We start from the raw sequence: 23,763 nt of genomic DNA, 5'->3' as shown, positions 1-23,763 counted from the left end.
AAAGAATTGCAGTAGCCATACTGTTGTGAAATAAGCTGCAGTCTGCACTTTTGCAATTGCTGGGGAAAAAGTGATTGATTTTCCCTGAAAATACTCTTATTTTATTTACCCCGTCTAAAGAGAGGCGAATATAGAAAGCATACCCAGGGAACACACACAGTGACAGTGTGAACGGTGTGAGTCTGACTCTGACAGGTTACTACGGAGGAGGCGTCTTACCCCACGTGATGCGGCCCAACCTCCTCTTCGGCTCCCTAGGACACTCAGAACTTCTTGCACTGCAGCGCTCCCTTCTAGGCACGTTATGCAGAACAAGTTTATTGTTGAGACCCCTTCACGCCAGCCGGAGCACAGCATGCAGAGAATGGTAGATAGACTATCAGCTGCTGCAGCCCTGGGGGACCTGGAGACTGCCAATGAGATTTTGGAGGACGGAACTGACCCAAATGCCATCAATTCCTGCGGCAGGACCGCCATTCAGGTACAGGATGATGAGGGCAGAAAGTCCGAGTGATTTATTAACAGAGAGAGAGTAGGACAGTGTAAAGAGGGAGGAGAGAGGGACAGGGGGTCAGGGGATCTCGTGAGACACCGGGATGATGAGATTGGAGGTTGCAGGCAGCTCCCCGCCTCTCTCTCCTGCAGCCCATTCAGATGGTTTTTCTCAATTCACCGCTAATGTCATTGCACAACATCTACTTACATCTTATATTTATACATTGCATACAGCCGACAGACAACAGTATAAACCACAAGAAAGCCGTATAGTACAAATAGTGTAATCTATAACAATGCAGATGGAATTTAGTATCTACATAAAGGGACCTGCCCATAAACTACTGATGTGTCCCTAGATAATACGATAGTGGTACATGTTCTCTCTTTTTCAGATGGTGACTTTTTCTGTTACTATGGGGCATTAGGAAGGGTTAACTGGCTAACTGGCATAGCCCGCATGTGCATTCTACTGTGTCCCGAAATCATATAGCTGTACAGAGTTTATAATGCGGCAGTATACAGGAATAGGATAGGGATCAGCTGCCGGAGGCTGTGTGTGATTGGTATTATAGCACAGTATTATAGCACAGTGATTGAAAGACGTAATCATCCTTGGATTGGTCCCAAATCACCAACTGACCTTAAATCCGATTTTCCTGGAGAAAGGAGTTGGCACTGAAATTTAGGTGAAAACATGGTGATAAAGGAGTTCTGAGGCCTCAACTAAAGTGAGGAAAACAATAATGTGTATGTGGAAAAAACACTGACCCCATTCCCATGCCCCTGCCCGGTGAACACTGCATATAACACTGGGACATTCTTGCACTGTTATTGTGGGTAGGGTCCGATTACCCATTAGGCAGTGAAAATGGGCACTTAGACCCCAATGGGTCCTAGAGGGCCTGCCAGTCTCCCATTGCTGACCATTTCAATTACATTTTAAAAACAAACAAAAATAAAACCTTCCTTATGAGCAGGCATAGCATGGGGCTATGTGAGATGGAGGTCTGCAAATTCTGATTGTGCCCCTGGTCAGAGCCTAAAGAGTTAATGGTTGCGTGAAGACGCTGACACTGCTGGTATAGGGTGCAGAATGGGCTGTTATTCCTGCTGCAGCATTTTGTTTGGCACATCTGAGCATCAAGGGTTAGAGAAGAGTTTGCTGAGCCCTGCCTAGAGGGAATTATTATCTCTGTAGGTGTAATCAAGATGTTCTTAGCACACAAATCGTGTAGAACTGAGAAATGCACACTATATATTACCCCCTGACACAAACTGTATTTAAAATCTGAATGATAACATTAATGTAGTGTAGTCTATCTATCTATCTATCTATCTATCTATCTATCTATCTATCTATCTATCTATCTATCTATCTATCTATCTATCTATCTATTCTGCATGAAGATAATGCTATGGTGTCACAGTAGTCTAATAGTCAGTACCAGATTAAACCCTGTGGGCCCAACTCGCAAATTATGTTTTGACACATTTTTAATTTTACCAACCAACAATTTGAATAAACCATAGGTAGGTTGCACCAAAATTTTTTTTACAAACTGACAGCTTACAGAAGATGAGCTTTTAAGAGACAAACTGTAATGTGAATCTGATGTCTATGGTTTACAGTATGAACTTTAAGTTGTTAATAGGTACATTATATTAATACAGTATTATCTCTATAGAGTCTTTAATGTAAAGTTTTCGTTTCTTTGAGTGGATTAATTTTTTTCTATCGTTAGGAAACTATTTAAGAAAACTCGATTGTAATTTTCTTTTAAGATCAAATCAATATCATTCATAAAAGGTGCAGGGCCCATAGGTAGGTACCTACTCTGCCGATTTGGCAATACAGCGGCACTGGTAATAGTATAGTATACAGTTGCACGTCACTCTAAACCTTCAGGAAACATCAATGTGTTTATATATATTGTATCTAGCGGTACATGTGAAATATAGAAAAAGTGCTTTCACAAACATATACTGTATGGTAGGCACTGGCAGCCTCCTTGTGTAGTAAACCTACTGAAATGTGGATCGATCTGGAAAATAACAAGGGGCACAACAAATAGTGCATTACATGAGATACAAAGGAAATTCAAGTGATATATATATATATATATATATATATATATATATATATATATATATACCAAAAGGATAATTGATTTGTGCTCTTCAAGCACAGCCTTGTTTCTCCTAACTGGCTCCCTGACCTCCATTTCCTCAAACCCAATAACATTGCCAGACAACAATACAGTATTATGCATATGAAATGTTCTCTAGTGTCAGCTTATTAGAGTAAACCCTTGCTTCTTATAAATGTTTTCTTAGTAGGTACATTAATTGGAACAAAGAGAAGAAACAACAGTATAGTATATTTCTATTTATATATAAATAAACATGGGGATAATCTCATACCAGAAAATCGATCAAAATATAATTTATACAGAAACTGAGAATAATAAAATTATATTAACTATTGGTTATATGTGAACAAATTATAAAGTTTCTTACTTTCAAAGGAGGACGGAAAACATTGTGTTCCTATTACAATTCATCAGTCAAATAAACTGGAGTTAATAGGAAGTCTCCTCTTCTAGAGGAATCTACACAGCACCACATATGTACAGTAGTTAATGTATGATAGAACATATCATATTCTCTAAGCAAACCACTAGTCAATAATAAGATAAAAGAAGACTAAAGTCAATGTGCCATTCTAGCGTATAAATTAAGGGTGTGTGAACCCTTTTCCCTGGTACATATTAACTATCCCAGAAGGAGCATTTTCTACAAAATTACAAAGATCATCCTTGTCACAGATATATTAAAATCGTAGCAGCCACTAGCTGTACAATAAAGGATGTATGTGACATTCAAACTAAAACATGAAAAAAGGTATTCGGGACACAGTATTTTTATTCACATCTCTTGTCTTTACAAAGATTTATTTGTTTAAATATTTTACCTGTTATAGAACATGTATTTATCAAAGCTTGGGGAGAGATAAATTGTGAGAGAAACCAATCAGCTTCTAATTACATTTTACAAGCAGTGGTAAAAAAAAATGGCAGGAGCTGATTGGTTGCTAAGGTATCTCTCTCCAAGCCTTGATAAATACACATGATGAATAAAAAGGTATTTATTTTTTTAACTAATGGAAAAAATATTTACTCCAGCCCGAAACCCTATGCAGATAGCAGCGAACTATATGAATTGTGACAATATTAAATAAATGACATTAAATCCAGAGTTGAATTACTACATAACAGTCCTTCTGCTATGCTTTCTGACATTACAATACAAGAACATTCTTAGAACACTACTCGAGATGGCGTGACTATTGTTTTATGTCGGCTCCCTTTATAAGCACACACAACAGTGTCATCTCTACAGTAATCATGGTTTACTAACTGTACATACAAATAATTAAATATATGGCATTTGTTTCCCTTAGTTTACGTTCTCTACCTTATTTTAGAGTCGATATTCGTAAATCAAGATTTAATAAAAGTTGCCACTGGCAGTTGCTAAAACGAGGAATGTTTTTTTAAACATCAATTATATTTTATTGAAATATTCGTAGGGGTACAGAAAAAAAAGGGGGAAGGGAGGGGAAAAAAATTGGGAAGAGTTATTTTTTAAAACTACCAGTTTTATTATAAGAACCACAGTTATACTCAAGCAAATGAAACAAATAATGATGGGTACGCTAGGTGGTATGATGTAATCAACTATGAGAAAAGAAAACCATGGGAACATTGGGATTGTAGAAATTTAGAACTATAAAATCAGCTAGAATATAAAGCACCCGGCATTCCATCAGGAAGCCTGGTAGGAGAAACGTCCGGATGCACAAACGCATATACGCATACACACATATGAACTCGGTTACAAGAAACATATTTGCTATTACAAATTTTATTTTTTTCCGGAACCACAAACAATCTAAACTGATATTTCAAGGCCTAATATGTCAATATAAATAATGATATCACTGTAAGCACTGCTTTTCATAATTCATAACATGTAAGTAAAATGCTTGCTATAATTAATACATTAATAACAAAAATAAATCTTGTGAAGCTAATGCCTCGTGTATTGTTACTGATGCTGACATATATTACGCTTATAAATATAGAAACCGACTAGCTGCATAGTAGGTACGGCCATGTGGTCACAGGCGCAAGTAGCCACCAGCAAGTGTAAGACGTACAGGACAGGAGAACGCTCACTGACACCAGCCTCTGCAGAAGCATAATGCCAGGAGCTGCTACCTATGTCAAGTACCTAATCGTGGTTAACAAAGGGCGTGTCAGCTGCAAGTGACATCACCCTGGAACAGGAATGAATCCTCATTAGCGGTAATAAATGTAATTAGTTAGACAGTTGCAGCATGCGAGTCGCAATGGCTAACATACAGAAGTAGCGGTGATAAAGTTCGCAGGAACAGCTGATTCTCTACCCTCCCCATAATTATTAGTTTGCTTGTACTGAACATAAGAAACAACTCATTGCATCATGTAAAGAAAGACTTTAGCTTCAGCCACTCTACATTAGACACATTAAGTACAAAAGAAGGTTATGATTAGTTTCATATACTCATTTTAAGTGCTTTTAAAGTTTTGGTATAATACAGAATTTCTCAACTTTATTGCTTCTCAAATAACTCCAGGCAAAAGGCCTTACTTAGCAGTATCAAAAACTTTTATCAAGATTCATCATTACATTGGATCTGGAATATTAATTATTATTATCCCTTATTTAAAAAATGCTGCAAAGATTGTGTAGTGCCCTCTAAAGGGGATAGAACAAACAACACATAGCATTAGTAGAAAATGATTAAAATGTACATAAATACATAATTACAATTTGCCATTAACGTAATTATGTAGAGCAAATAAAGGGGATTGGTCCCACGCATAAGACAGGGGTTCAGTGCATAAGGCGCACTGCCCAGCCCAGCGGTTTTCAAATCTAGTCCTAAAGTACTCCAAACAGGTCATGTTTTCAAGACTTTTTTACAGGGGTGCTGAGATAGGGGGAGCGGGTACTATTACCAGCTGGCTGGAGGGGCCCGGCAGGGGCCAGGGTCAGTAGCACATTGGGCAGAGAGAAAGAGGGGACTACTGGTGCTGAGCGGCATCAGTTTCACTCCACAGCCCAGCACATGCTACTGTGTGCTGGGCTGTGGAGGGTCCAGGTTGGCTGCTGTTGCTAAGCAGCTACAGTTTCCACTCTCTCCCTTCAAGTGTATTCCGGAGGTCCATCACACTGATCGCCCCCACCCCCCTGGATCTGTTCAGTGGCCAAGAGTGGGACAATTCTGCCCCCCTTCTCACCTTGAGCATAGTACTTTAAAAAAAAAAAATGTTTGGGAGGAGGAGTGGCCACGCCTCCTTAATTTGACCACACTCCCCAGCACCTGCGCCTGTCACTGCTCCCGACGGCCCTGATTCATAATCATACACAGGTCATTTATTGTATTTTGCTGGGTAAGTAATTATCCAACCTGTTTCCACAGGCAGAATTACTGAATACATTATAACTAGTGGGTACTTGAAACTGGATTTGAAAACCACTGCCCAGGGTACTTGCACAAGCTATGCCAGAAATGTACATAGTAATTGGTGTGTCATAATGACAACAATTTTGAGCAATTTGCCAAAAATTTAGCCAAAAACTTTGGCTAAAAAAGTAACAACAAGCATCCCAGGGTCAATACTGCAAATGAAAAATGATTACATTCTCTAGCTCATTAAAAAAATATTAGAATACATTTTAATATATACATAATTAAGCAAATTTTAATTAATAGCTTAGATTTGGTCTAGGACAATGAGTTGGTGGCCCTTTGGCCCACATGAGTTGATTGTACACTTAAATTGCATATATCCTGCATCTGAGACGGTCAAGCTCCAAAATGTAAGCATAATATAATGAAAAGAAAAAAAACGCGCTGGATATATCAATATGTAGGTATTATTCCAAAATTATATATACTACGGCTCATTCATTTCAATACACCCTCATATTTGTCGATTTCTCTGTAAAGGATGAACATTTTGCACAGAAATGAGGCAACCTGCTCTGTGCGGCATTACCGGCGAAGTCACACCCCTAAAAGCAAGTCCACTCTCCTAATCATGAGGTCACACCCCCTCATTTAGAGTGCACGGCTGCGCCATGCACAAAGGTCCCGATACCTGAGAAGGGAGGTATGCTAATAGCCGGATAATGTCTGATCCTTGTAAGTAAACAAATTATGCCCGCAGGTTACAAGGTGCTCGTAGTGATATCAGGTACATGCCCAATGCTGTTTTGTATCCTATTCATCTACACATATACAGTGGAAGAATTCTGGTGTTCACCTTGTATTGTGATTAGGGGTGTGCACCGGCCACTTTTCGTGTTTTGTGTTTTGGTTTTGGATCTGGATCTTTCTTCGTGTTTTGGATCTGGATTGGTTTTGCCAAAACCACCCTTCCGTGTTTTGGGTTCTGGGTTTTGTGTTTTGGATCTGTATTTTTTTGAAAAAAAGCATAAAAACAGCTAAAATCACAGAATTTGTAGGTTTTTCTGCTCCTATGCTATTATTAACCTCAATAACCTTAATTTCCACTCATTTCCAGTCTATTCTGAACACCTCACACCTCACAATAGTGTTTTTATGTCCAAAAGGTTGCACCGAGGTAGCTGGATGACTATGCTAAGCGACACGAGTGGGCGGCACAAACACGTGACCCATCTAGGAGTGACACTGCAGTGGCAGGCAGGATGGCAGTTAGAAAAACTAGGCCCCAAACTGTACATAATGCAAAGAAAAAAAGAGGTGCAAGATGGAATTGTCCTTGGGCCCTCCCACCCACCCTTATGTTGTATAAACAGGACATGCACACTTTAACAAATCAATCATTTCAGCGCCAGGGTCTGCCACACAACTGTGGCTGAAATGATTGGTTCGTTTGGGCCCCCACAAAACAAGCTGGCAATTAATGTGTCCCTGCACAAACTGGCTCTACGGAGGCAAGATGTCATCCTCATCCTCCTCATCCACCGATTCCTCACCCTCTTCAGTGTGTACATCCTCATCCTCACAAAGTATTAACTCGTCCCCACTTGAATCCACCACCACAGGTCCCTCTGTACCTTCTGGAGGCTGGTCTCCCTGGAAGAGCTGATAATTCATTTTGATGAACATCATCTTCTCCACATTCTGTGGAAGCAACCTCCTACGCCTTTCGCTGACAAGGTTCCCGGCTGCACTAAACACTCTTTCGGAGTACACACTGGAGGGGGGGCAACTCAGGTAAAATAGAGCCAGTTTGTACAGGGGCCTCCAAATTGCCTCTTTTTCCTGCCAGTACAGGTATGGACTGTCTGACATGCCTACTTGGATGCTGTCACCGATGTAATCCTCCACCATTCTGTCAATGGTGACAGTATCATATGCAGTGACAGTAGACATGTCAGAAATTGTTGCCAGGTCCTTCAGTCCGGACCAGATGTCCAAACTTGGTCCTGCCTGCCCTGCATCACCGCCAGCGGCTGGCTTAGGATACCTAAGTTTTTTCCTGGCAGCCCCAGTTGCGGGAGAAAATGAAGAAGGAGCCGTTGACGTGTCACGTTCCGCTTCAGCTGACAGTGTGTTCACCAGCAGGTCTTTGCACCTCTGCAGGCTTGTGTCGGCCGGAAAGAGAGACACCACATAGGCTTTAAACCTAGGATCGAGCACGGTGGCCAAAATGTAGTGGTCTGATTTCAACAGATTGACCACCCTGGAATCCTGGCAAAGCGAATGAAGGGCTTCATCCACAAGTCCCACATGCCGAGCGGAATCGCTCCGTCTTAGCTCCTCCTTCACTTTCTCCAGCTGCTTCTGCAAAAGCCTGATGAGGGGAATGACCTGACTCAAGCTGGCAGTGTCTGAACTGACTTCACGTGTGGCAAGTTCGAAGGGCTGAAGAACCTTGCACAACACGGAAATCATTCTCCACTGCGCTTGAGTCAGGTGCATACCCCCTCCTTTGCCTATGTCATAGGTGGATGTATAGGCTTGTATGGCCTTTTGCTGCTCCTCCATCCTCTGAAGCATATAGAGGGTTGAGTTCCACCGCGTCACAACCTCTTGCTTCAGGTGATGGCGGGGCAGGTTCAAGAGTGTTTGCTGGCGCTCCAGTCTTCGGCACGCAGTCGCTGAATGGCGAAAGTGGCCAGAAATTTTTCGGGCCACCCAAAGCGTCTCCTGCACGCCCCTGTCGCTTTTCAGAAAATTCTGCACCACCAAGTTTATTGTGTGAGACGTGGGACGTGCTGGAATTTGCCCAGATGTAATGCCCGCACAATATTGGTGGCGTTGTCAGATATCACAAATCCCCAGGAGAGTCTAAGTGGGGTAAGCCACTGGGCGATGATTTCCCTCAGTTTCTCTAAGAGGTTGTCGGCGGTGTGCCTCTTACTGAAACCGGTGATACACAGCGTAGCCTGCCTTGTAACGAGCTGGCGTTTCTGAGATGCTGCTACTGGTGACGCTGCTGCTGTTGCTGCGTAAGGTGATACATCTACCCAGTGGGCTGTCACAGTCATATAGTCCTTAGTCTGCCCTGTTCCACTTGTCCACATGTCCGTGGTTAAGTGGACATTGTGTACAACGGCATTTTTCAGGACACTGAGGACACTTTTTCTGACGTTTCTGTACAGTCTCGGTATCGCCTGCCTAGTGAAGTGGAATCTAGACGGGATTTGGAACCGGGGACACACTACCTCCATCAATTGTCTAAATCCCACTGCACTAATGGCGGATACCGGACGCACGTCTAACACCAACATAGCAGTCAAGGCCTCAGTTATACGTTTTGCTTCAGGATGACTGCTGTCGTACTTCATCCTCCTCGCTAAGGACTGTTGGAGGGTCAATTGTTTAGTAAAAGTAGTGGTGTTCCTACTTCCTCTCTGGGATGATGAACGACTCCCAGCAGCAGCAGCAACAGCAGCAGCGGCAGCAGTAGGCGTAGCAATGCAGGATCCTCCGGAGGAATCCCGGATAGGAGAGTCAGTCATGCCAGTGATATGGCCTGCAGGACTACTTCCGATCCTGACTAAGGAGGAAATTGACGAGGAGGGAGTTGACGGTGTGGTTTGCAGGCGCTTGGATACAACAGGACAACGGGATTTAGGTGTCCCTGGACTGCTTACGGTCTGAGCCAAAGTTTCTGAACTTGACAGTAACTTTTTATGAACGCGCTGCAGGTGCCGTATAAGGGAGGATGTTCCTAGGTGGTTGACGTCCCTACCCCTACTTATTTCACCTTTACATATGGTACATATGGCAAGACAGTTGTTGTCCGGATTTGGATAGAAATATTGCCAGACCAAAGAGGTGGAATGTTTGGTCTTCTGCCCAGGCATGACCGTGATGGGCTTTTTCATCCCACGGACAACAACTGTCTCCCCCGGAGCCTGATTTAAACAAACCACATCACCATCAGAATCCTCCTCGCCAACTTCCTCCTCAGCGCCAGCTACACCAGTATCCTCATCCTGTTGTACTTCAACAGTGACATCTTCAATTTGCATATCAGCAAGTGGACTGTGGGTGCTCCTTTCAGCACTTGCAGGGGGCGTGCAAATGGTGGAAAGAGCCACCTCTTCCCGTCCAGTGCTGGGAAGGTCAGGCATCGCAACCACCACCACACTTGGACTCTCTTTGGGGATTTGTGATATCTTCTTAGAAAGCACAGTTCTTCGCTGTGCTTTTGCCAGCTTAACTCTTTTGATTTTTTTAGTGGGAGGAGTGCTTCCATCGTCATGTGAAGCTGAACCACTAGTCATGAACATACTAGGGATCGACCTTAGCCGTTCCTTGCCACTCCGTGTCGTAAATGGCATATTGGCAAGTTTACGTTTCTCTTCAGCTGATTTAAATGTCTTTTTCAAGGTCATTTTCCTGAACTTTGCCATTTGGGATTGTATGTGCCCTCTACTATGACATTGGGCATCGGCCTTGGCAGACGACGTTGATGGCATGTTATCGTCTATGTCATGACTAGTGGCAGCAGCTTCAGCACTAGGAGGAAGTGGTTCTTGATCTTTCTCTATTTTATTTTTATCGGAGAAAGTTTGGTCCTCCATTTATGTTATATCGATTTGATATATACGTGCGGCTAAACACAGAAAATAAATTTTTTTTTGGTTCGGACTGGAGTGTACTTTGTGGGTTACAGCACCCTTTAACGGTCAAGCCAGCCGGCCCTTTACTTATGACACAGGCGCACTCTTGGCACTACTTTGTTGATGCACGTGCGGCTACTGCGCACACAATTCACAAACACAGAAAATAATTTTTTTTTGGTTTGGACTGGAGTGTACTTTGGGGGTTACAGCACCCTTTAACGGTCAAGCCAGCCGGCCCTTTACTTATGACACAGGCGCACGCTTGGCACTACTTTGTTGATGCACGTGCGGCTACTGCGCACACAATTCACAAACACAGAAAATAATTTTTTTTTGGTTTGGACTGGAGTGTACTTTCGGGGGTTACAGCACCCTTTAACGGTCAAGCCAGCCGGCCCTTTACTTATGACACAGGCGCACGCTTGGCACTACTTTGTTGATGCACGTGCGGCTACTGCGCACACAATTCACAAACACAGAAAATAATTTTTTTTTAGGTTTGGACTGGAGTGTACTTTCGGGGGTTACAGCACCCTTAACGGTCAAGCCAGCCGGCCCTTTACTTATGACACAGGCGCACGCTTGGCACTACTTTGTTGATGCACGTGCGGCTACTGCGCACACAATTCACAAACACAGAAAATAATTTTTTTTTTGGTTTGGACTGGAGTGTACTTTCGGGGGTTACAGCACCCTTAACGGTCAAGCCAGCCGGCCCTTTACTTATGACACAGGCGCACGCTTGGCACTACTTTGTTGATGCACGTGCGGCTACTGCGCACACAATTCACAAACACAGAAAATAATTTTTTTTTTGGTTTGGACTGGAGTGTACTTTCGGGAGTTACAGCACCCTTAACGGTCAAGCCAGCCGGCCCTTTACTTATGACACAGGCGCACGCTTGGCACTACTTTGTTGATGCACGTGCGGCTACTGCGCACACAATTCACAAACACAGAAAATAATTTTTTTTTGGTTTGGACTGGAGTGTACTTTCAGGGGTTACAGCACCCTTTAACGGTCAAGCCAGCCGGCCCTTTACTTATGACACAGGCGCACGCTTGGCACTACTTTGTTGATGCACGTGCGGCTACTGCGCACACAATTCACAAACACAGAAAATAATTTTTTTTTGGTTTGGACTGGAGTGTACTTTCGGGGGTTACAGCACCCTTTAACGGTCAAGCCAGCCGGCCCTTTACTTATGACACAGGCGCACTCTTGGCACTACTTTGTTGATGCACGTGCGGCTACTGCGCACACAATTCACAAACACAGAAAATAATTTTTTTTTAGGTTTGGACTGGAGTGTACTTTCGGGGGTTACAGCACCCTTAACGGTCAAGCCAGCCGGCCCTTTACTTATGACACAGGCGCACGCTTGGCACTACTTTGTTGATGCACGTGCGGCTACTGCGCACACAATTCACAACCACAGAAAATATTTTTTTTTTGGTTTGGACTGGAGTGTACTTTCGGGGGTTACAGCACCCTTTAACGGTCAAGCCAGCCGGCCCTTTACTTATGACACAGGCGCACGCTTGGCACTACTTTGTTGATGCACGTGCGGCTACTGCGCACACAATTCACAAACACAGAAAATAATTTTTTTTTAGGTTTGGACTGGAGTGTACTTTCGGGGGTTACAGCACCCTTAACGGTCAAGCCAGCCGGCCCTTTACTTATGACACAGGCGCACGCTTGGCACTACTTTGTTGATGCACGTGCGGCTACTGCGCACACAATTCACAAACACAGAAAATAATTTTTTTTTTGGTTTGGACTGGAGTGTACTTTCGGGGGTTACAGCACCCTTAACGGTCAAGCCAGCCGGCCCTTTACTTATGACACAGGCGCACGCTTGGCACTACTTTGTTGATGCACGTGCGGCTACTGCGCACACAATTCACAAACACAGAAAATAATTTTTTTTTGGTTTGGACTGGAGTGTACTTTCGGGGGTTACAGCACCCTTAACGGTCAAGCCAGCCGGCCCTTTACTTATGACACAGGCGAACGCTTGACACTACTTTGTTGATGCACGTGCGGCTACTGCGCACACAATTCACAAACACAGAAAATAATTTTTTTTTGGTTTGGACTGGAGTGTACTTTCAGGGGTTACAGCACCCTTTAACGGTCAAGCCAGCCGGCCCTTTACTTATGACACAGGCGCACGCTTGGCACTACTTTGTTGATGCACGTGCGGCTACTGCGCACACAATTCACAAACACAGAAAATAATTTTTTTTGGGTTTGGACTGGAGTGTACTTTCGGGGGTTACAGCACCCTTTAACGGTCAAGCCAGCCGGCCCTTTACTTGTGACACAGGGGCACTCTTGGCACTACTTTGTTGATGCACGTGCGGCTACTGCGCACACAATTCACAAACACAGAAAATAATTTTTTTTTAGGTTTGGACTGGAGTGTACTTTCGGGGGTTACAGCACCCTTAACGGTCAAGCCAGCCGGCCCTTTACTTATGACACAGGCGCACGCTTGGCACTACTTTGTTGATGCACGTGCGGCTACTGCGCACACAATTAACAAACACAGAAAATATTTTTTTTTTGGTTTGGACTGGAGTGTACTTTCGGGGGTTACAGCACCCTTTAACGGTCAAGCCAGCCGGCCCTTTACTTATGACACAGGCGCACGCTTGGCACTACTTTGTTGATGCACGTGCGGCTACTGCGCACACAATTCACAAACACAGAAAATAATTTTTTTTTAGGTTTGGACTGGAGTGTACTTTCGGGGGTTACAGCACCCTTAACGGTCAAGCCAGCCGGCCCTTTACTTATGACACAGGCGCACGCTTGGCACTACTTTGTTGATGCACGTGCGGCTACTGCGCACACAATTCACAAACACAGAAAATAATTTTTTTTTTGGTTTGGACTGGAGTGTACTTTCGGGGGTTACAGCACCCTTAACGGTCAAGCCAGCCGGCCCTTTACTTATGACACAGGCGCACGCTTGGCACTACTTTGTTGATGCACGTGCGGCTACTGCGCACACAATTCACAAACACAGAAAATATATTATTTTTTTAGCACTTGGGGGGAGCACCCTTGATGGACAGAGCACCCCCTGGACAACACTACAGCACCCCTTTAGGACTGGGACACTGCACAGGACTTTGGAACTGACTGCACAACACAGTCCAGCCAGCCCCTATGGACTTTGAAGTAGTGGACACAGCCCCTATTAACAACAGCAGCACAGCACAACACAGCCAGCCCCTATGGACTTTGAAGTAGTGGACAACAGCAGCACTACACTACACAGCACTAACTCCCACCCTCCCTCTTCACTGTCCACAGCCGAGTGAGAAAATGGCGCCGACGCGGGTACCTTATATAGGATCCAAAACCCGCGAGACTCGGAAGGCGGGATGATGACGTTTTGCCTCGATGTCAGATCCGAGTCAGGCGGGAAAAGTCGAGCCTGACTCGGATCGGACTCGGATCGGGGGGGCTCGGGGGGGTTCGGATTTCAGAAATCCGAACCCGCTCACCCCTAATTGTGATACTGTGAACACTTGTAAAAACGTGTAAATTGGTCTCATATATGGCTCCCAGGAAGGAGTTATCAATCAAAGAGCGATCTGCCATAGTTGCTTTGAGAATAGCAGGGCATAGTTTGTATGAAATTGCTCACCTGCAGAAGGATTCTCTTGGTGGCATGCAGTGTACCCTCAAGAGATACGCTGTAAACAATAGTGTACATGATCACCCACAACCTGGAAAACCTTGAGTGACCACAAAACAGAAGGACAAATTTAGAAGAGTATGTTACAAACAAGACAGATTCCAAATAGCTTGTCACATCTGTGCTGCTTTGATGGAAATGAGGAAGAAAAGCAGGTCAATAACAACTTTCAAATGCCACCCTGTAGCCAGTGACTTGAGGGGATGTGGGAAAATTATAATGTAGTACAACTGGGCACTTCTCCTGAGTATAAGCAAGCCTTCTAGGACTGGAGTTTCCCTAGTAAAGGGAATGAGGGGATGTGTTGAAACCTGAAAACCGTTGTTTAGGCCAATAAATAAAAAGAAGATACTATTGTGGGTAAATAATATTACAAGAGCTACCACAACATCCTGGCGCACCATCAAACAATGGTATGTTAGTCTGTGCTTAACACTGATCTATGCTTAGCCTCTAGGGAGAACAGGGATCCACTTTCCCTGTGGTAAAAGCTAGTAAGAATAGAAAATATACTCCTAGCGCTTGTCACTAGACCTATAACAGGCTTCCTTATTAAATAGATAACACAACACAATGTAAAAAATAAAAGATGCTTTTATTATTGCTAAGAAACTATAAGTATCAATATCATGTGTATAATTATACTAAAATCTAATCCAGGAGAGTATCTAAGGGGTGTATCTAGGGGTCTAAGTGTACCTGGCAAAGTAATTAACTGGCACCCCACATAATTTCTGAATAATTACACTCTGTACCTATAACACCTTCCCAGCCAGCCCCCCTTCTGTCTCCCCAGCCAGCACATAAGTTTCATCAGCCAGCACCTACTTCTATCTCAGGCAGCACCCCTTCTGTCTCCCCAGCCATCCCTCTTTTGTTTCCCCAGCCAGCTCCCCTTATATCTCCCCAGGCATGCTCCTTCTGTCTCCCAGCCTTCTGTCTCTCCAGCCATCCCTCTTCTGTCTCCCCAGCCATCCCTCTTCTGTCTCCCCAGCCATCCCCCTTCTGTCTCCCCAGGTACCCCTTTCTGTCTCCCCAGCCATCCCCCTTCTGTCTCCCCAGGTACCCCCTTCTGTCTCACCAGTCACCCAGCCATCCCCTTGCTCCCCACCTAACCCCCTTCTGTCTCCCAAGCCAGCCCTCCTACTGTCTTTCCAGCTCTTGGCCACCCACGTCCAGCCCCTACAATCTTAAATATAAATTCTAATACTTGTATACATGGACACCATACAAGACAACAACACATAACATATAATTGTCAATAATTGTAAAAAAATAAAAAGTAATAAAAAATGAATGTGGGTGATACACCTAATGGTGAATTGCTCTACTCCACATCATATTTTAAAATGCAAGTAAAAGTTTAAATCCTACTTCGAGTGTCAGTTCAACACTATCTTTTAAAATGTTCACAAGTCCCTTGTTGGAGGATGGTAGATCAGATGATACTGAATGTCAGAAAAGACCAGATTCCTATTAACGAGTGGTAGGAGGATACCTTAACTAAGGCTTACTCACCCCTTCTTGTGGCCACGTTTTAGTGTGCCGGTGTACCATGCCATTCCTTTTGGCACCCGCATTTTTAGTCACGGTTTCTCACTATAGCAGGATACCAACCCAAAATATACCTCCTGTCAAACAAGTTGCTGAAGAACATGGTTTGGCCACCCCAGAGTCCTGGGAGTTGCTACAAGACAAGTGGGCTGCAATCGAAGCTGAAACTTTAGACAAGTTGACTGACAGAATGCTCTGAGTTTGTACTGCTGTAATCGCCGCTATGCGTGGATTCTTTGATGAGAGAAAAATTTAAGAAAATCAAAACTCAATTTATTTGTAAAAATTTGCAAAATAAATATATATTCATCACAAACTAGCTTCTTTTGTTCATTACTTTACAAATAATCAACGATTTGGGCGTTGTATTGAAATTAAAGAGCTGTAGTGTAATCTTACCATGTGTAGTGTCATTCATGAGACTTATGTATTTATTAAATATAAAAAAACCACCCAAAGTAAGTTCAATAAATTAATGACATGGACTGCACATATAAACACAAGACAAAAATACCATGCTAAATTCTTAGTTAGGGACTCCAATGTATTGTCCGCTGTTTAGGCTGAAGTTATCATGAAAGGCTGGCACTAAAGGATATTTGCATTTCCAGTATTACATACATGCAAGCATCTAGTCTGAGCCCACAAGAACTTTTTGGTTTGTTTTTGTTCTGTGGATTTCAGTCTCTTTTGTGATGCTACGGTTGCTGGTATTAATTTGCTTCCTCTTGCAAAGTGGTAATTTGGAAGAGGGTCAGCGCCGGAGAGTTGTCTTGAAAACGGGGGCATGTCAGCTCCATTTTCAATGTATGCTGATGTCAGTGGCTGCGTCTAGCCCTGGCAGAGTGAAAACAACTCGCATCCTGTGTAACCAAAGGGTTACCTAGATGGCTGATGTTTTTCGCAGATGCGGCCGTGGATCATAGAAGCATGCAGAAGGCATCTATTTACATAAAGACACAGCAGTAATGCTATTAGTGTGCAACTCTGAATCACCCTCATTGTCAGGGGCAAACCTAGGATTCCAAATGCTTTATTTTGAAGCAAGTGTGGCCAGTCCATGAAGAGGGCACAATTAGCACTTGACCAGCTATAATATACATCATACGAAGTATAATTCTGAAATATAATTCTGAGAATATACTGGACCAATGTGCCATTGCGGAAGTAGGGCCATCCTGTCTGAGCTGAATGTCTTTATTTCAGATGTGGTCTACATTCCATATTGAGCAAGTTCTGGTGTCTGGGTGAGCAGCAATAGAACATTGCACTGCCCTGGACATATATGTACAGATTAATCTCCTTATGCACTGGATAGTGTATTATTATACAGCATTAATAATTTTCCCTATAGATAGTCTATATCAGTGCACCCCTAACAGTGCATGTTTTCCAGATCTCCTAGTTGGTGCACAAGTATATTCATTACTGGCTCACACATTGTATTAGATAGACAGGTGGTGCTAATTATTTCATTTGTGACACTTAGGGGCTCTTAAAAACATGCAATTTATATGCTATTTCTATTGTGGTCATCATCGTTTTGGCAGGGGAGCAGGGTTTCCAGGCCACCGGAAACCCCCCTGCATTTGCCTATGATAGTAACAGAAGTTTTGGTGCAGAGCAAAATCTAAATTTACCTGATCAAACAATTGTATAATATTAACCTATTTACTAATTTGGTACAATTTGTATCAGCAATACGTATCTTTTTTCTTGCTGTTTTAAATTGGTGTCCTCCAGACTTTTCTTCTAATCCTGCCAGTTGTGGATAATCTTCCCCCAGTTCTCTCTAGGCTCATCCACCCCTGTGCCTTTCCATCCTCACCCCCTTGACCCAGTGTCCTACCAGTCTCAGTCCCTCTGCATTTCTCCCACCCCTTGTATAATTCAAGCTCCCTGTGTCTCTCCGGGTCCCCTCTGTCACTCCAGGCCCCCCTGTGTCACTCCAGCTTCAGGCACACTGTCCCCCAAAGGCCCCCTGTGTCACTCAAGGTCCCCATCCTGTGTCACTCCAGCTCCAGGCCCCCTGTGTCTCTCCAGGCCCCCTCTGTCACTCTGGCTTTATGCCTTATGTCTCACACCAGGCCCCCCTGTGTCTCTACAGGCCCATATCTCCAGCTTCAGGCCCCCTGTTTCTCTATAGGCCCTTATATGTCACTCCAGTTTTAATCCCCTCTGTCTCTCCAGACCCCCTGTGTCACCCCCTTGTGTTATTTCAGGCCCCCTGTGTCACTCCAGCTGCCCTGTGTTACTCCAGCTCTAGGCAATATGTGTCTCTCCAGGGCTCCATGTGTCTCTTCAGGCCCCCTTGTATCTCTACAGGCCCCTTGTGTATATCCAGCTCTAGGCCCCCATGTCACTCCAGGCCCTCCTGTGTCAGTTCAGTTTTAATCCCTCCTGTGTCTCTTCAGGCTCCCCTGTGTCACCCCCATGAGTCACTCCAGGTACACTCTGTGTCACTCCAGATCCACCCTCACCTGTGTCATTCCAGCTTCAGGCCTCCCTTTGTCTCTCCAGGCCCCCCTGTGTCATTAAAATGCCCCCCTCTGTCACTCCAGTGACCACACCCCTGTGTCAGTCACTCCTGCTCCAGGTCACTCTGAGTTGCTCCAGGCACTCTGTGTCTTTCCAGGGTCCTTTGTGTCCCTCCAGGCCCCATTGTGCCTCTACAGGCCCCTATGTATCTCAAGCTCAAGGCCCCCTGTGTAAGTCACATGTCACTCCATCTCCTGGCCCCTGTGTCACTCCAGGCCCCCGGTGTCACTCTAGCTCCAGTCCCCCCTATGTTACTACAGGCTCCTGTGTGTCACTTCAGCTCCATGCCCCTAGTGTCACTCCAGGTTCCCCTTTGTCACTACAGCTACAGGCCCCCTCTTGTATCTCCAGCACCAGGCCCCCTGTGTCTCTTCAGGCACCCCTGTATTACTCCAGCTCCACCAGGCCCCCTGTGTCACTCCATGCACCCCTGTGTCACTTCAGCTCCAGGCGCCCCTCTGTCACTCCAGAATCCCTTGTGTATCTCTAGCTTCAGGCCCCCTGAGTTGCTCCAGCCCCCAACAATCCTCCAACTCCTGTCCAGTCACTCACCTTAATATGTCTCTTCTGGCTGCTGCTTCTCCTCGCACCGTTGCTTCTCTGCTTTTATGTGGTGCAGTGCGGCGGAATGTCTTGATGCTGCACCACAATAAGATAAAAAATTTTATTACACCGGCCACCGGTGCTAAAAGGGGTCCTCCTGTGAATTGGCCCATTGGGTAAGGGGAAACAGCGGCTCTGGCAAGCCACCAAGTGGGAGCACAGGGCCCAGCTTAGCGGCAACTGTCTCGTACTCCCTGGTGACCTAATATGTTCTTGCATATTCTTAATTTGATACCCATCAGCATTATCAGTGAGCACTATCACCACTCCTAAACTTGGTGCAAAAGAGGCATAAACCCCAGTATGGGGTGTATGCCTCTTTTGCACCAAGGTTGGTTCCAGTTACACCAAGCAGAGATGCAACTGACATGCGTATATATCTGCACTGACATGCGCAGAGCGAAAAAATACAGAAGTTAACACTATGCAAATTGACATATGTTCAGCTCTGCATCTGTCCTGAAATGAGCCCTTTGCTAAAATAACCATATATTAACAAAACAAAATCAAGTTCCCCTATTTATCTATTTCCCATATCTAAGTGTCACGTGTCATGTTCCATTTGTACTAATAAAATATGAAATACCTCTTCCCCTTTCACCAGTCCCTCATTTAAAAATGAATGTCGTTGCTAAAATCTGTTATTAGTATAGAAAGGAAGGATAGATAAATAAAGTATATCAAAATTCAATTTCTAACAAATAGCAAACTTGCCATATACATCATTGTTATGTCTATTAATAACTAAAGATAATAATGTTAATAAAGGAGTAAGAAACTAATTTCAGCCACTAACATCCAAAAGTTTCTATAAACGTCAGAATGACTATTGCATACAAATCCCACAAAAAAAAACAATTAACTACCAAATCCATGCAAGCTTTAACATTAGATCTGACCCAACTCACTCTTAACTGCAGACCTAGATAAATCTCTAGAACTATCCCGAGTATTAACAGAGCTCTGATCTTATTTCTATCAATTAATAAGTTCAGATGCTCACATTGACTATATGTTACCTTAGGCCACGGTAGCACAGTGGTTAGAATTGCTCCCTCACAACACATGAATTCCATTCTGACCAGGGCACCAACAAAGGTTCTATCTGTGGAGTTTGTATGTGAGTTTCCTCTGCCAGTCAAAAAGCATAGCTATGATTATGTTTAATAACTTTTGATTAAACTGAAGCAATTGCTGGTAAAGATTTTTGGCACATAATATAGATTGTGAGCTCTGCTGAACAATCCCAATATGTTATCTGTCAAGTGCTTAGCAACATATTAGCATTATGTAAATAAAGGATATCAAAAATAACAATAGCCCTTCCTACCTCAATTATGGTTACATATGAGCAAGTGTGCCCTCACACAGCAGAATCTGAATTCATAAAGGTGTGGAAAAATATTTGTGTCCTGTACTACACAGTTAAGAAAATGATATACACTACTTTTGATATACTGTTGTAACTAACACAATTGGGGCTTATGTAATAGGGTGCGACTTGCAGCCACTGCGGTAACTCCTGAAAGTCTTCCCATATTTTAAAGTGGTGATCATTTTAAAGGCAAAACCTTTTGACTTTGAAATGATCGCTGCTTTATAAATACAGGAAAACTCGCAGTAGTTCCTGCAGCAGCTGCAAGTTGCACCCTGTTACATAAGCCCCCTTGTGTTTTTGGGTACCCATTCATGAGATCTTTGCCCTACATCCACTTATGTCGTAAATCAAAAATGTTTGATAATATATGCAGTATAGATAATGGATAGCTGTCAAAATCATATTGACCATTGTGTGACTAAATGTCTTATATCAGTTTATATTATATTGTTTCTCTAATTAAGGTGATGATGATGGGCAGTCCTAGAATGGCACAACTCCTGCTGAAATATTCTGCAAATCCCAACATGAGAGATCCCATTACTGGAAGGACCCCAGCTCATGATGCAACAAGTGAAGGATTTATAGATACTCTGATTGTGTTGCTGAATGGGAAAGCACATATTCACATACAGGATATATGGGGGAATCTGCCTATGGACCTGGCCTCTGACCAAATGGTGGCTGACCTACAATCAAGGGGCATTTTGTCTGATGCAAAACAACTCGTTATGCAAGACACTATGGGGAACATGTATAAATGTCATGGCCATTCTATTTAAATTATTAATTATTGAAAAAATGTGAGGGTTATTCACATTTATAAAGCGTTTGTATTTCTCTAAACAGCGCTGTTGGGGATATATTTACTAAAGTGCAGCAACCAATGAGATTCTACTTACTTATCTAGCACCTTCTAGAGGATAATAGCTAGAATATGATTGGTTGCTATGGGCAACAACTCCACTTCTAAAAACCGACACGATTTCAGTTAGCATTCAATGTTTTCCATTATCATTCCAGATTGTTAAAATTTGTGTTTTTAACTTTTTTTGTGTATATTGTTAAGTTAGAGAGGATACATCAGTGCTAGGCTGTTGAACAGGATATTTTAAGAGGTGATAGGATAATATGTGCAAAAGACAGTTACTTTCATACAGTGCAAACTTCTTAAAGTAAGTCAATGGTTGATTTTACAGAGGGTGTACAAAGCTGCCCCAGGGTCCCATAGGAAGCGCTTTCTGTTAGTTGCACACTGGTCTGTCAGTCCCGGGGGGAGGATCTTATCATCCCCTGGGACTACCGGTCTGGACAGCCATTAGTAGAAAGCTCTTCCAATAGGAAGCTACTTCTGTTTCTATATTTTCCCTCCCTCGAAATGTCAACAACACTGACCATTTATTTTAGACCATAAAATAAAACAAGTCAAAGCCATTCAAAGTTCACTTTGTGGTAAAGTGGTTATGTAAGTGAAAGACTACACATCCTTTTTCAGCCAATGTAACTAATATATAAATTTGAAATTGTGGATTCAAATATTGCAATCAGAAGGAGTGATCAAGGCCAACCTTTTAGAGCTCACGGTTATTATATTACAAGTATATTTGGGGCAGCACAGTTGGTGTAATGGTTAACATTACTGCCTCACAACACTTAGGCCATGGTTTCAATTCCCTCTACAGCCCTAACTGTGTGGAGTTTGTATATTCTCCCTGTGCTTGCATGGGTTTCCTCCGGGTACTCTGGTTTTTTCCCACACTCCAAAAATACACTGGTAGGTTAATTGGCTTCCAATAAAATTAACCCTAAAGCATGTGGTAGGTAATAGTTCTTTTCTATGTTTTTTATGTTTTTATGCTATAAATGAATAAATATTTTAGAATATAGTTTCTCATACAGTGTATCAATACCAACCACATATTCTTACGCAGTTTCCAGGGGCGTATCTATAATGGGTGTAGGGTGTGCGGGGCACATTGGCCCCATGGTCCAGCGAGGGGACACACTGCACTCCCTGCACCCATATTTTTAATAATTACATCTCGGTAGTCCTGTGTCAGTGCCACAGCTATTTTCCCAGCATTTTTTGCGCATGCGCAGTAGGGAAATTGCTGGGAAAATGGCAGCCGCGCAGACTAGTGCCCAGAGTCTACTGCTGTAGCACTGCTCTCAGTGCTCTGCCAGCCACTGGAGAGAGAGGAGGGGGTCACGGACAGAGACTGCACACGGACCCCCTCCTCTCTTAACACACCCCTGGCTGTTTCCTTACATTTCCCCAATTCTTCAAGGATTTTTTTTTTATGCCTCTCTCTCCCCCTCTTCCTTTGGTCTCTATGGGGTCTATTTACTAAGCAGTGTTAGGAGACAGAGCGAAGAGTGATAAGAAAGTGATAAGGTGCCAGCCAATCAGCTCCCAACTGTCATTTTTCAAACACAGCCTGTGAGATGACAGTTGGGAGCTGATTGGCTGGCACCTTATCACTTTCTTATCACTTTTCACTCTGTCTCCTAACACTGCTTAGTAAATAGACCCCTATGTCCCTTCCCCTCTTTTATACAGTCTCATTTCTCTTCCCCTCTTTTCCTGTTTCTCTCCCCCTATTTCCTCCATCTCAGAACAGAGCATGTGTCAGTGTGTGAAACCCAGATCCAAGCAGCAGTTCACTGCCACAGCCAACACATCTTGATTTAGAGTATGGTGGAAATATTTTGTAGTTACTGTGAAAATTCAAACTGATATTAATAAAATAAGAATCTGAGTGCCACCTGTGGCAAGTGGTACTAGGTACTAATATAAGGGTTGACTCTAGGTCACCCAACTGTTAACAATCAGAAAACTGGCTGAGTTCTCCCAAAAAAGGATGGAAGAAAAGAGATGAGCGGTTCGGTTTTGCTGAAAAACGATCACACTCGAACTCTGGGGTTCCAAGCCTAGGCTCAGATCACTTTGGGGTTTCGATTAGAATGGAGTCCTGACTCATGTCTTCTCGCTATTTTGGATTGCATGTAAGTCCCTCCAACGTGATTTTATGTGCCATTTCGCACAGGTGCGTGTATGGAGAGGGTGAGAGGGTGTGGGCTGTAGTTCATGCTGCAATACTACATAGTAGAGATGAGCAGCTCAGTTTTGCTAAAAACCGAAAAGACCTAAACATCAGTGTTGCCGAGTCCTGGCTTGGATCACTTTGGGGTTCTGCGTAGACCCGACTCCTAATTGGGATCTTCTCGTCAAGTTCCTCAGATCTCAAAAACGGATCTTGCATGTTTTGGATTGCATAGAACTCCCTCCTTCGTGATTTC

General features: G+C 43.5%; 1 protein-coding gene across 1 annotated transcript; it reads left to right on the top strand.

The window, feature by feature from the left end:
- Positions 1–206: 206 nt before the first annotated feature.
- Positions 207–22,072, top strand: LOC148523811 (cyclin-dependent kinase 4 inhibitor B-like). Its single transcript, XM_088472645.1, has 2 exons — positions 207–481; positions 20,928–22,072. Exons 1-2 carry the CDS (start codon positions 305–307, stop codon positions 21,243–21,245), a joined length of 495 nt encoding a protein of 164 aa, XP_088328771.1. The 5' UTR covers positions 207–304; the 3' UTR covers positions 21,246–22,072.
- The last annotated feature ends 1,691 nt before the right edge of the window (positions 22,073–23,763 follow it).

Source organism: Taudactylus pleione, unplaced genomic scaffold, assembly GCF_031769625.1.
Source record: "Taudactylus pleione unplaced genomic scaffold, aTauple2 ptg000127l, whole genome shotgun sequence".
NCBI lineage: Eukaryota > Metazoa > Chordata > Amphibia > Anura > Myobatrachidae > Taudactylus > Taudactylus pleione.
Note: the sequence above shows the minus strand (reverse complement) of the source record. Positions and strands in the feature narration are given on the sequence as shown.

Coding starts and splice junctions, on each gene's coding strand:
- LOC148523811 (XM_088472645.1), top strand. CDS start 305: ATGCAGAACAAGTTTATTGTTGAGACCCCTTCACGCCAGCCGGAGCAC. Junction 482..20,927: donor GCGGCAGGACCGCCATTCAG/GTACAGGATGAT, acceptor TCTCTAATTAAG/GTGATGATGATGGGCAGTCC.